The 13,813-nt window shown below is 38.5% G+C and overlaps 1 protein-coding gene across 3 annotated transcripts; it reads right to left on the bottom strand.

The window, feature by feature from the left end:
* Nucleotides 1–52: 52 nt before the first annotated feature.
* Nucleotides 53–12,952, bottom strand: LOC137139937 (macrophage mannose receptor 1-like). Of its 3 annotated transcripts, XM_067527860.1 has the most exons (11): nucleotides 12,762–12,952; nucleotides 12,225–12,444; nucleotides 11,349–11,693; nucleotides 10,833–10,930; nucleotides 9,071–9,622; nucleotides 6,564–8,820; nucleotides 3,953–4,143; nucleotides 3,216–3,432; nucleotides 2,135–2,479; nucleotides 1,619–1,716; nucleotides 53–1,382 (listed from the first exon to the last, which is right to left on the bottom strand). In XM_067527860.1, exons 6-11 carry the CDS (start codon nucleotides 6,691–6,693, stop codon nucleotides 1,275–1,277), a joined length of 1,089 nt encoding a protein of 362 aa, XP_067383961.1. In that variant the 5' UTR covers nucleotides 6,694–8,820; nucleotides 9,071–9,622; nucleotides 10,833–10,930; nucleotides 11,349–11,693; nucleotides 12,225–12,444; nucleotides 12,762–12,952; the 3' UTR covers nucleotides 53–1,274. The 3 variants fall into 3 exon arrangements, with proteins under 3 accessions (XP_067383961.1, XP_067383963.1, XP_067383962.1); XM_067527862.1 differs by having other exon boundaries at nucleotides 8,323–9,622; XM_067527861.1 differs by lacking the exon at nucleotides 11,349–11,693 and having other exon boundaries at nucleotides 6,564–9,622.
* Nucleotides 12,953–13,813: the final 861 nt, after the last annotated feature.

Here is a 13,813-nt window from a genome sequence, read left to right as displayed (position 1 = left end):
AGGTTGCGTAATTTAGTTTCAAGAACCCAAGTAACGAGACGGCAAGAAGAGCTTCGAAATAAAACCATATTTATTATATCCTTTCAGCTGTGTGTGTGGGTGTGTGTGTGGGGGGGGGGACCTACCAGAACCGCATCTATAACACACAGGTAAAAAAACAAATTAACAAAGACTAAGAAACAGAAGTCTAATGAGAAGCTGACAGACGAGGATAAATAATTATCAAACTAAGTGTAAGGTAGAGCGAAATTCATGGTGCAAGATATAAACTAGCAGGTGAGAATAAACTAAGGCAAACAACGTAACAAAAGACAAAACTAAACCACAGACCAAGACCAAAACCAAAACCAAAACCAAAACCAAAAAAACAGGGATCAGGCAGAGCAGCGGGTCCAAACAGGGAGCAAAGAAACGAAGACAAACTGCCAAAGGACTGAGGGGAGAGACAGGTTTAAAAGGTCAGAGGAGCAGGTGAAACTAATCAGGACAAACGAGGTAAGTAAAGAAACCAAACAGACTATTAACAGGAAGTGGCTCAAAATAAAAGCCAAAGGCAGGAAATAAAGCTGGGACAAACGGGGACAAACTAGTCATGGGACCAGGACCGTGACAGGAAGATTAGTGCAGGCTCTCTTACACTATTAGAGTCATATGGCATTTGGATAAGCAAAATACAAATATAATTATTTGAATAACAAAATAATCATGGAAATTCTAAAAGGTCGAGGTAAAGGACAAAGGAGAAGAAACTCTTAATGCCGTTTGGCTCCTCTGTTCTATTCCTCTGTCTTGAAATAAAAATGTTAGCTGCATCCGCTCTTGCATCATAATCACTTTCCTCATCACTGTCATTAAAATCACAAACATGTTATTTTGAAAGATCCACAACTTCTATCTGTATTAACAAATTCGCATGCTTGAATTAGCCTCCCAGCTCACAGCATCCTGTGCCTTTGTACAGCCTCATTATTTTATCACCAGCTTCTTTACTAATAAGGTGGAAGCCATCAGCTCCCAGCTCTCTCCTCCAGATGGAGACATCCTGCTAACATCTAACAGCACATCGCTCGGCTATTTTCCACACATCCGCCCTCCTCTCTAACCATCCTACCACCTGTTCTCTCCCATCCCAGATTACTCTGTTGTTTAACAAGCCTACTCTCAACCCCTCACTCGTTGAGAATTAGAGAAAAATTATAGAGAATAAGAAACTGCAAACAGGCTACTCTTTTAAAAATGAAGGAAAATAAACTGGCATCATCAAAGCTCGTGTTTCAGTCCTCTGTGTTCTGCTCCGCGTTGAAGACTTTTCCATCTGACTGCTTCACCCAGCTCAGTCTGATGTCTCCATTCAGTCCTTTGTCCTTCAACCTTAGTTGGAGCTGTGACACAAAAACATTTATTTTGTGAAACTCTTGTTCAAAAACCCCATCATCTGGAACAGTCTGCCCAACACTGTCGCTCATCAGGAATTCTTTTACTTATGGCTATTTATACAGTTCATGTCTAAGTTTTGCTGCATAGCAACATTAGGGCTTCAAACACCCCAGATAGAAAGAGCAGTGGTTGGGGAGAGTTTGGGAGAATGAACATTAAAGGAAATATAGTGTATGTGCACCTGCTTTAAGGAGTCGTCCATCACAGCAGGATCATTCAGATTCAGAGACGAGCTTTGTTTCTCCAACGTCACTTTCACCACTCGCTTGAATAAAACAACTTTGAAAAACAAACAGGTTTTATCAGAACAGTTGGATAATAATCACATTCATGTAGAATTAGAATTTTAAATGAAAAGAAAATAAAGATCTCAGACAGTGAATCTCGATGATGTAGATTTAAGTATCTCAACAAATACTGTAAAAAGTGCTATGAAATATGATTCTGATAGTCCTGTTCACCTCAGCATGAACTGTAATAACCACAACCAGACAACTGCAGTACTAATTCATTCCCATGAATCTCAGCTGAACTTTGTCTTTTGTGCAATTTAGCAAATGTTAACATGCTGAACACTATATCCACTAAACATCAGCATGTTCACACAGCATGGATGTGCACTGTAGTTTGTTTCTACTGTACCTGCAAACACAGTCACTTACATTTCTAATGAATGAGTCACTAAAACACAACTTACCACTGTAGCAAATAAATGCTTTCCTGTAATCACATTTCCAGTCCTCCCATTGTCCAGACGCAGCAAAGTTTGCTGCCACACAAGTTTCCTTCTTCTGAGTGTTATTTGGTTCTTTCGTGGTTGTTCTCCAGTACATAAATGAGGAGGAACTTCCATCAAACCACTTCCAGGAGTCTCTGAAAAGGCCGATCCAGACTCTTTGTCCTGAAGGTACCAGACCTAATATATTCTGGTTCTCATTCTGATTCCTCACACTGGCCAGGTCTGTGTAGTGTGTTCTGCAGTAGGTCTGGGCCTGGGTCCATGTCATGGAAGTTGTGACGAGGACAAATTTCACATTTGACCCTGAAAACAGACAAACAATGTTACGCTGTTTAGTATCATAACATGCAGATTCTACAAACCCTATTCCAGAAAGGATTGGGACTAATAAATTATTTGAAATGCAATGATTTGGAGTTTGAAACCTATTTTTAAATGTAAACAGCACAAAGAACATCTAAAATGTAAAAAAATTAAAAATGTAATGGTTGGGAACAAAGGACTGAAAATGTGTGTATTGTTTTATTTAAAAAAATATCAAATGGAAAATCTCAAAACAATTGATATTAATTGCCAACAGGTCAATATGATGATTGGGTATAAATAGAGCTGAGACTTTCAGAAGTCAGGATGTGGCAAAGTTCATCAGTTCCCAAAAATGTGTGTCAATGTAATATTGTGAAGAATTTGTGAATTTCGTTTACAGTTCATAATATTAAGGAAACATTCAGAGCATCTGGAGACATCTGTATACAAAATGCATATTGGTTAAGTATTTGTTTTCCTGGGATACAAAGGTGCATAAAACATAAAAATGGTCTTATTTATTTGATGTGATTGGCATGTTGAATTTGTTTAAATATGAAGTGAATTTTAATTTCAATTAATATCATTAAAATAATAAAATACACATACAAATAATAACTGCATCAAATTAACTCTATATTGCTTCACCAACATATAAAAGGTGTTTTTACTGATACTTATTGAGGAAAACCAAGAGAAAAATGCTTTATCACTACCATGATAAAATACTCACCGCTGACATTGGAGCAGACTGAAAAAAGAGAATCTTCACAGTTTTGATCGAACCATAATCCATTATATATCTGTGTGCACTGTTCTTTACTGTTTAAATTGTTTGGTTCTCCACTCGACCAGATCCTGTTTTCAGCTTCTCCAGGTTTATAGAAACGTGGATCTGCCAGCGACCACCTCCAGCTGTTCACGTCATCGTACAGCCCTATCCAGGCTTCCTGAAAACACAACTCAATTAACTTGTAATAACCAAAAAAAAAATGGTTTTTCATTTTAGACACCAAAGTATAATGATATAATATTTCAAATTTCTTTAGGTTATTAGTAGTGAAAAGGAACTTATGACAAGTGTTGTTGTTATGTACAGTTTGGATGTACTTTATGTTCTTAGTGTGCTGGTAGGCAGCTTTATACAGGTGCTGGTGGAGGTGATGGAGTATGTGTGTGTGTATGGGGGGGGGGAGGGGGGGGGGGGGACAGAACAAAGACTGTATGTATGTAAATGTATGTAGTATGTTGCTCCGTCCACCAGGTCACACAGTGTTTGCTCAGTGCCTCTGATTTTTACCTCTTAGATGGATTTAAACACACTGGCCTTGCTGTTCTGATACTTTTGGAGGAGACTGTCCATTCAGTTAAAGCACAAATACCATAAAACTGTGCTGCGGACACCAACCAGTTACACGGTTGTCAACATGTCTTTTAAAAGTTGTAATAGTGAGACAGAAGTGGACTCACATGACTGTCTTTTGTATAGATCATTTGGCTTAAATCGGCCATGGCAGTCAGCCTGTTCATGTCCTCCATGGTCTCTATAGTGGCCAGGTCTGTGTATTTGTCTCTGCAGTAACTCCGAGCTTCAGGCAGGTTCTTCTGCTCATAAATGAAGTGGTACTGACGCTCAGCGTGTGATGAGACAGGAAACAGCCCTGTAGGGACAGACAGGCGAGTGGATTAGATCTGAGATCAAAATGAAGCGACATGAAAACAATTTGAGTTTAAAATTACGCGTGTGCGTATTCAGCTGTGTCATTGTTTCAGTATGGATGTACATAAAAGTTACTTGCAGGTGCAAAGTATTCTCTCGTATTCAATCAGGTAAAGTTTCTCCAGGTCAGTAAAAACGTATTTCACTCAGTCCACCCCTCCTCTCTTAATTTATTAAAAATGTCCATGTTACTTTTACTATAGTACAATTCAATGAGAAAATACTACACTGTTTGCCATGAAGTTGGAACAGTTTTGTTTTCAGCCACATTCCTCTTTTTTTGCCTTTTCACTGTGATAGGTTTGGAAGAGTCTGATCAATTAATTATGAGAAAATATACACTATTTATTAAGAATAAATCCCACCGTGACAATATTTTCATAAGAAGAGTTAAAAAATATTTTATTCCGACCACGTGCTACTGTGTGATTATAAGAAGGGGCGAGTAACTGAGTACTTACTGGACTGGACATAGGTTTCAAGCTACACACTTTACTCAAGTATTTCCATTTGATTTTACTATTATATTTAGGGCAAATATTCAGTGGGAGGAATTGTACTTTACTCTCCACTACATTTTTTAACAGCTTTAGTTGATAGTGACTCATAAACTAACATATGTTGATGTATTGTTGTGGGTGAAGCAGCTGTCATTACATAAAGTGATTAAAAGCAGCTCCACAGTCTATGGGTTTACATTGGTTTTTAGTTGTTCTTCCATGCGCATGCACTCTTTTAGCGCCACATCCTCCCCTGTCCACGTTCCCTCCATTACCTCTGGCTGACCTGCTTCCCATCAGCTCATCAAGGACTCCACGTAAACCTTTAGCCACAGCTCACTTACTGCCAGACCCTTGTTAATGCCTGTGTCTAGCAAGTTTTCCAGTTCTGCCAGGTTCCAAGAGCTCTTGTTTGTATGGACTTTAACATTTCTATTTGTAAGTTGGGTGCTTTAGACGGAGGATTCGTTTGGTGGATTTGTGTACACACACATTGTTCTATTGTAAACGTGATGTAACAATATAGACCCAGGAAGTATGGAGCAAGGAGTGTAAGCCACCATGGCCCCACCAAGAGCATTTTGGTCCCCCAGCAGTCTAAGCCTATAGCAGCATAACTGTAACTAACTATAAGCTTTATTAAAAAGGAAGGTTTTAAGCCTAGACTTAAAAGTAGAGAGGGTGTCTGCTTCCTGAATCTGAACTGGGAGCTGGTTCCACAATAGAGGAGCTTGATAGCTAAAGGCTCTACCTCCCATTCTACCTTTGGAAATTCTGGGAACCACAAGTAGGCCTGCATTCTGAGAGCGAAGTGGTCTACTGGGATGATATGGTGCTATGAGGTCTTCTATATATGATGGAGCCTGAACATTCAGAGCTTTATGTGTAAGAAGGTTGGTTAATGGGAAGCCAATGGAGAGAAGCTAGTGAAGGTGAAATATGATCTCTCTTGCTAGTTCCAGTCAGCACTCTTGCTGCAGCATTTTGGATTAATTGCAGGCTCTTTAGGGAGTTACTGGGGCATCCTGAAAGTAGGGAATTACAGTAGTCCAACCTAGAGGTAACAAATGCATGGACCAGTTTTTCGGCATCACTGTGAGACAGGATGCTCCTAATTTTGGCAATGTTCCGTAGGTGGAAGAAGGCTGTTCTAGAGATTTGTTTTATATGTGAGTTAAAGGACAAATCCTGGTCAAAAATAACTCCAAGGTTCCTTGCAGTAGTACTGGAGGCCAGACTTATGCCATCTAGAGTAACAATATGGTTGGACATCATGTCTCTGAGTAATTTGGGCCCAAATACTATGATTGAGATGGTTTGGACATGTTCAGAGGAGAAACTGGAATATACTGGTAGAAGGATACTGAGGTTGGAGCTGCCAGGCAGGAGGTCTAGAGGAAGACCAAAGAGGAGATTTATGGATGTAGTGAGAGAGGACATGAAGTTAGTTGGTGTGAGAGAAGAGGATGCAGAGGACGGGGTAAGATGGAGGCACATGATTTGTTGTGGCGACCCCTGAAAGGGAACAGCCCAAAGGAAAAGACTATGACTTCAGTTTTGTCTGAGTTTAAAAGTAAAAAATTGTGGGACATCCAGGCCTTTAGGTCTTGTAGGCTTGAAGCTTTATTAACTGATTATTTTCATCTGGTTCCATATATAATATAGCTGGGTATCATCAGCATAACAGTGGAAATTTATGGAGTGTTTTCTAATTATGTTGCCTAAAGGAAACATATATAAAGTAAAAAGTATTGGTCCTAACACAGAGCCTTGTGGAACTCCATAGCTAACCTTTGTGTGCATGGAGGATTCATCATTAACATGAACAAATTCAAATCTATCAGATAAGATTAAAACCAACCTAGTTCAGTTCCTGTAATTCCAATTTCATGTTCCAGTCTCTGTAATAAAATGTTATGATCAATGGTATCAAATGCAGCACTAAGATCTAAAAGAACAAGTATAGAGATGAGTCCATTACCTGAGGCCATGAGAAGATCGTTGGTGACTTTTACCAGTGCTGTTTCTGTACTATGATGAACTCTAAATCCTGACTGAAAGTCAATTATTCCTATAAAGTTGATCACATAATTGTTTTGCGACTACTTTTTTAATTATTTTAGAAATAAAGGGGAGATTAGATATTGGTCTGTAATTGGCTAAAACACCTGGGTCAAGACAGGGTTTTTTAAGTAATGGTTTAATTACAGCTACCTTATAGGCCTGTGGTACATAGCCTGTTTCTAAAGATAGATTGATGATATCTAATATGAACGTATCTATTAAGGGTAAAGCTTCCTTGAGCAGCTTAGTTGGAATAGGGTCTAGCAGACAGGTTGTTGGTTTAGATGAGGTAATAATTGAAGTTAGCTCAGAGAGATCTATGGGTAAAAAGCAGTCTAACAGGGAGTAGGGCCTTATCCATGATTCTAGCACTGCTGTACATGAAGATCTATCTGTAATTTTTGGGGGGAGGATCTGGTGAATACTTTCTCTAATAGCTACAATTTTATTCATAAAGAAGGTCATGAAGTCATTGCTGCTCAAAGTTAAGGGAATAGTAGGCTCAACAGAACTATGGCTCTTAGTCAGCCTGGCTACAGTGCTGAACAGAAACCGGGGGTCGTTCTTGTTTTCTTCTATTAATGATGAATAATATGCTGTTCTGGCATCACAGAGCTTTTTGTACATTGTTAAACTGTTTTTCCAGGCTAAATGAGATTCTTCTAAATTTCTGGATCATCACTTCCTTTCTATCTTTCGTGTTTCCTGTTTTAAGTTGCGTGTTTGTGAACTATACCATGGAGATCGCCTCTGCTGGTTTACTGCCTTCTTTTTTAGAGGGGCAACACTATCGAGTATTGTACGTAGTGAGGCTGCAGAATTGTCAACAAGATAATCTACTTGTGCAGGAGTAACATTAAGGAGACTACTTTCCATTGTATTAACATATGGTGAAGGAAATGATGAAAGAATAATTTCTTAAAATTTGTTGACAGCTTTTTCACATAAGCATCTGCTATAGTGGAATTTTTCCCTAACTGCTATATAGTCTGTTATTGTAAATTCAAATGTTATTAAAAAATGGTCAGAAAGAAGAGAGTTGTGCGGAAATATTGTTAAATTATCAGTTTAAGGGCGGCTGTAGCTCAGTTGGTAAAGCCAGTCGTCCACGGACCACAGGGTCAGTGGTGCCGGCTATATGTCAAAGAGTCTCTGGGCAAGACACTGAACCCCTAAAAGCCCATTCCCATCCCCGGGTGCGCAGTGCCGGTCCAAGCCCACTCAACCACCCTGCTCCCCTAAACTAAATCTAACATCCAACAAGGAACACGTACAGTGGCCCTGAGAGCTTAACACACGACTTTAGAAAAAACATCTAGAAGACAAAATGTAATCATCTTAATTTGCCAACACAACATGCAGCAGATTTACGAAACACGGTAAAAACTAATTATTCAGTTTCAGTGTCGCCCTAAATTACAGATTTTCTTCTTCCGAAGCAGCAAATTGAGTCATTTTATTATGACGAGGTAAAATAGTAACTTTTATCAAAATGGAAAAACGTGAGAAATAACTAATAATAACAAAAACATTTCGAAAACACGTTGATCTCTCACCCAATGCAGCAATGATGATATCCAGAAGAATTTTGTCCATTTCCACTGTAAGTTGAAAGTTTCTCTTTTAGCCTGTGACTGATGTAGAAATGACTTTACTTAAACACTAACCTGATTCACTGGAACTGTGCTTATGGTATCTTCATGCAAAGTAGTTATGGAAACAATTATTTACATATCTGTTGTTTGCCATATAATAGAATCTCTGGTCTGAAGCAGCTATCAGATCAGGAATTGTTCTGTATTTGTTGTTGGCTTGTGAGGTCACAGCCATACAATGTAAAGAAACTATGTAATGAATTATAATCATTATTCATTTTATAATCAAGTCCAATTTTCAATTATATATTTGCCTCCAGCAGCTTTACAATGTGTACAACATACAGGTACATGTGGTAAGGTGTCAGACTTCAGTGACACATCCTTCAGTGCACTGTGAACCCCTGCACAAACAGGAAGCAACACAGCGTCCACACATGTTGGAAAAAGGACAGAAACCTACAGTACAGAAGGACGTGGGAGGGAGAGAAAGAAAAAGACATAAGTCCACTGTCCCATCTTCTTCTACACACACTCATCAGTTGTGGGGTTTGTATAGTTTGTTTAAAGAAAGTCAAGAGTCTACGACCTTTGAATGACCTCAAACTAAATCTAACACAGTACATGTGTGTTGGATACTTGGACACATTATAACAATATATACATTAAAAGTGAGAAGAAGCTTGACAAGCAAACAAACAGCAATCACCTGTGTACATATTAGGACATGTTTGTTGACTCATTCGTCCACGCTAACCCGTCTCTGCATGAAGCTAACGCTCTGTAAAAATGTCATCGGATTTCACCTGTTTTTTCTGTCATCATTACTTTTCTCATTGCTCTTATTAAAACACAACTTTTGTTATTTTTAGGAACTTGGTAAAAGGATTGATTGTTTTTACCAGAATCTGCTGACAGGCTAAGTAGTAAACAGTGTATATGCATTAGCACGTTAGCATTGTCATCGTGTATGTTCAAAGTACTATTTAGCTCAGGATAGTACAGGCTCAGTTATGCTATTACAAAGACAAATACAATTATTTGAATATCGAAATAATCATGGAAATTATATAAAGTTCAAACATCAGGGCTACTCTTTGAAAGGACAAAGGAAAAGAAACTGATGGCCTGGACTCATTTAAAGCTCTTCTTTTTCTCCTTCTGTCTCCTTCTCTTCATGGAAGACTTTTCCATCTGACTGCTTCACCCAGCTCAGTCTGACATCTCCATTCACTCCTTTGTCCTTCAACGTCTGTCGGAGCTGTGACACAAAAACATTTACAGTTGCACCCAAAAAGATGCTCTACCAGGCAGCCTTTTGTGATTCTGTTCTGTGGAGCGAAATAAATAAATAATCTGTGGGAAGAATGAATCGTTGCTGAAAAGAACTCCCTGCCTACAGTGACGCATGGTGGTGGCTCTGTGATTGGTCACAGAACAAGTCCTGAAAGGTTCTAGAGTAACCAACACAGTCAACTGCTTTGAAATCAGTATCTGGTGGGATTTGAAGTAGTGCAGTATGCAAACCCACAAATATTAGTGAATTGGAGCCATTACCCATGAAGAATGGGCTGAGATTCCTCAGGAACCCTGTCAGAAGTTGAATACTTTTGAAACTGCAGTAGTCATTAAACGTTGCATTTTGTGTTGGCTATGGAGGAACCACTTATATCATTTGTTGTGTTAAGATATTTAAACTGTTGTAGTTTAATTTGTTCATTGCAAACAGCTGGAATCTTGTAAATGTTGCTAAAATGGGGCTTAAATAAGTTTGCAATAAAGTGCAACTGTATTTTCCTGTATGTCAGACAAAACATTCATTAAATGATCCGGGAGACTCTATCTAACAGTTACAATTCTTCTCCCAGCGTCAGCTCTAACCAATCAGGCCTGTTTGGTAGAGTGGCCAGACAGAAACCGCTCATCAGTAAAAGGCACATGACAGCCGACCTGAAGGACTCTCAGACCATGAGAAACTATATTCTGTGGTCTGATGAAACAAAGGTTGAACTCTTGCCATGTGTCATGTCTGGAGGAAAGCAGATTATGTTCATTTTTTGTTTTTTTTTTAAATTTGCTGAGATTTCGAAGACACTTCTCTTGCGTTGTCATTTGTAGAATTTTGAGGAAAATAAGGAATTTAATCAATTTTGGAACAAGACGGTAACATCACAAAATGTGGAAAAAGTGAATACGTTCTGGATGCAGTGTACACATAAGTGCATTTTCACTGACCAACCTTCAGAAACACCAGCTGGTTGAATTGTAATAACACTTTTAGCAAGTGGCTGTAAATACATGTGTAACAATACATAGCAACATCAGGGCTTTAAACCAACCAGAAAGGGAGCAGTGGTCTCAGAGACGGAAAAAGACTTTCCTGCAAAGCATTAAAGGAATTATACAGTATGTGTGCTCATGTTGCTTCCCACGCTGAAACCTATTGTAGTAAAAAAACATACGTGATTTACCTGCTTCAAGGTCTCGTCCATCACAGCAGGATCATTCAGATTCAGAGACGAGCTTTGTTTCTCCAACGTCACTTTCACCACTCGCTTGAATAAAACAACTTTGAAAAACAAACAGGTTTTATCAGAACAGTTGGATAATAATCACATTCATGTAGAATTAGAATTTTAAATGAAAAGAAAATAAAGATCTCAGACAGTGAATCTCGATGATGTAGATTTAAGTATCTCAACAAATACTGTAAAAAGTGCTATGAAGTATGATTCTGATAGTCATGTTCACCTCAGCATGAACTGTAATAACCACAACCAGACAACTGCAGTACTAATTCATTCCCATGAGTCTCAGCTGAACTTTGTCTTTTGTGCAATTTAGCAAATGTTAACATGCTGAACACTATATCCACTAAACATCAGCATGTTCACACAGCATGGATGTGCACTGTAGTTTGTTTCTACTGTACCTGCAAACACAGTCACTTACATTTCTAATGAATGAGTCACTAAAACACAACTTACCACTGTAGCAAATAAATGCTTTCCTGTAATCACAGTTCCAGTCCTCCCATTGTCCAGACGCAGCAAAGTTTGCTGCCACACAAGTTTCCTTCTTCTGATTGTTATTTGGTTCTTTTGTTTTTGTTCTCCAGTACATAAATGAGGAGGAACTTCCATCAAACCACTTCCAGGAGTCTCTGAAAAGGCCGATCCAGACTTTTTCTCCTAAAGGTACCAGACCTAATATATTCTGGTTCTCATTCTGATTCCTCACACTGGCCAGGTCTGTGTAGTGTGTTCTGCAGTAGGTTTGGGCCTTGGTCCATATCATGGAAATGTTGACGAGGACAAATGTCACATTTGACCCTAAAACTCCCCCATAGAAATGGATGTTTTAATATGCCATGCAGATTGTCCTCCTTTGACCTCCACATCTCTGACAGTATGTGTCATTCTTATTCCACCGAACTACCAAATTTGTAAGTACCTCATCATCCTATTAAATGTTAGTGAAAATACACCTTAATATTTAGTTATAGTCACTCTACAAGAATAAAATGTTCTAAAAATCTACACATTTAGTTTTTTCCATGTATTGTATGGACTTTCTCAGATGTATAAAAGTTGTTAAACTTCAAAATCCTTGAGATGATAAATGTCAGCACATCATCATCACAGAACTGTGCATATACTAGGCAACACATTAAACCAAGTTCTTGAAGCACCAGCTTCCTTGACTGACACAACCTTTATGTTGTTTCCATATTTTGTTATCAGGTTACTGGTGCTCTATGGAGCACTTTGAATAGCACTGATAAAAGTTGACGCTGACCCAAACAAGGAAAGCAGAGAGACAAAGAGAAGCACAAAGATCATTACTATAAATAAAATCCTCACCTCTGACTTTGGAACAGACTGAAAACAAGGGTTCGTCACACTTCTTATCGTTCCAGAATCCATTATCATACATCTGTGTGCAGTGTTCTTTACTGTTCGCATTGTTTGGTTCTCCAGTTGACCAGTTTCTGAAGTCAGTTTCTCCATTTTTATAGAGGCTTGTGTCTGTGAGCGACCACCTCCAGCTGTTTATGTCATCATACAGCCCGATCCAGGCTTCCTGAAAACAAGGTTTATACTTCACTCAAGGCTAGTCCTGCATTTACAACCCTACTTCAGTAAAAGTACATAAATATGATCCAGTTAAGTGGTGAAACTACCAGTAACAGCAGTGAGTGTGCAGAAAATTGGTTCTGTGACATGATGTATATTTATGATGGAAGTTTAAGAAAAACCTAAATATATTTCAGTGAAATCTAGTAAAGAAATAACAGACGTATCTCTCTAAATAGCTCATAATATAGCTGCCACCCATTAGTTCATAATAGTCAAACACGTCTTTTAAATGTTGTTATTGTGAGACAGAAGTGGACTCACGTAGCTGTAATCTGTATAGATCATTTGGCTTAAATCGGCCATGGCAGTCAGCCTGTTCACGTCCTCCATGGTTTCTATACTGGCCAGGTCTGTGTATTTGTCTCTGCAGTAACTCAGAGCTTCAGTCAGGTTCTTCCGCTCATAAATGAAGTGGTACTGACGCTCAGGGTGTGATGAGACAGCACACAGCCCTGTAGAGACAGACAGTGACAAATTATTTAAAACAAAATTATTATTTTGTATTGTGTTACTTATAAATGAATCTGAAATTATTGTATAACTAAAGGAACAATGTTCTCCCCATGCTGTTCAGTTTAGTACTGTTTAAATTTCAACATTCAGACTCATAAAACACACCTGGGTACCTGTCAGTCACATGTTCCAATACTTTTGGTCACTTTAAAAGTGGATTCATGTGATACCAAAGGTGCTCTTGATCTTAGACCCAAATGTCTTATGTATATGGCAAAAATATATAATGGACCTTGCTCCTCCAATATTTTTGTGCATTAAATAATAACCCATAACTGCTTTTTCAGTTTCACTGATAAAGAGCAACACAGTGAAAAATGTACTAGGGTAAACCAGAATAAATCCCCAAAACACTGTTGTGACAATACCCTAAAAAAGGAAGCCAGTTGTTTATTTCTGTGAGAATCTTTATCATCACAATGATTGATTCAGATGCACCAGCTCAGTCATGTCCTTTACATCAAGCAAAAACATGTTGAGGTCCTCATTAGGAAGGTTCTTCATCACACATTGGACCGAATGGACCTTTTTTTCTGAGGAAACTGATTCATTTCAGTTTACCAGCTGTGAAAAGAATAGTAAAATATGAGAAATTAAACACTTGCCTGATGCAGCTGTGATGATGGTCAAAATTGTTTCCATTGTTGTTGCCTACTCCTCTCCTTCAGTCTGTGAGGATAAATATGCAGCTACTTATATACTAACATGAATGTTCATGTTAAACATTAACTTCAGTAACTGCGCATTCATAAGACATCACCATAGAAAAAGGATTTGCATATTTCATACCTATCTCATGG

This window comes from Channa argus, chromosome 13, assembly GCF_033026475.1.
Source record: "Channa argus isolate prfri chromosome 13, Channa argus male v1.0, whole genome shotgun sequence".
Taxonomy (NCBI): domain Eukaryota; kingdom Metazoa; phylum Chordata; class Actinopteri; order Anabantiformes; family Channidae; genus Channa; species Channa argus.
This window is presented reverse-complemented; position numbering and strand designations above follow the sequence as displayed.

What these genes read in the sequence shown, in the direction of transcription:
- LOC137139937 (XM_067527860.1), bottom strand. Translation starts at nt 6,693, where the DNA reads ATGGCCTCAGGTAATGGACTCATCTCTATACTTGTTCTTTTAGATCTT. An exon ending in TCTATACAAAAGACAGTCAT is followed by an intron (nt 3,433 to 3,952) that starts GTGAGTCCACTT and finishes TTGTGTTTTCAG; the next exon opens with GAAGCCTGGATAGGGCTGTA. An exon ending in TGGACGACTCCTTAAAGCAG is followed by an intron (nt 1,383 to 1,618) that starts GTGCACATACAC and finishes TTTGTGTCACAG; the next exon opens with CTCCAACTAAGGTTGAAGGA.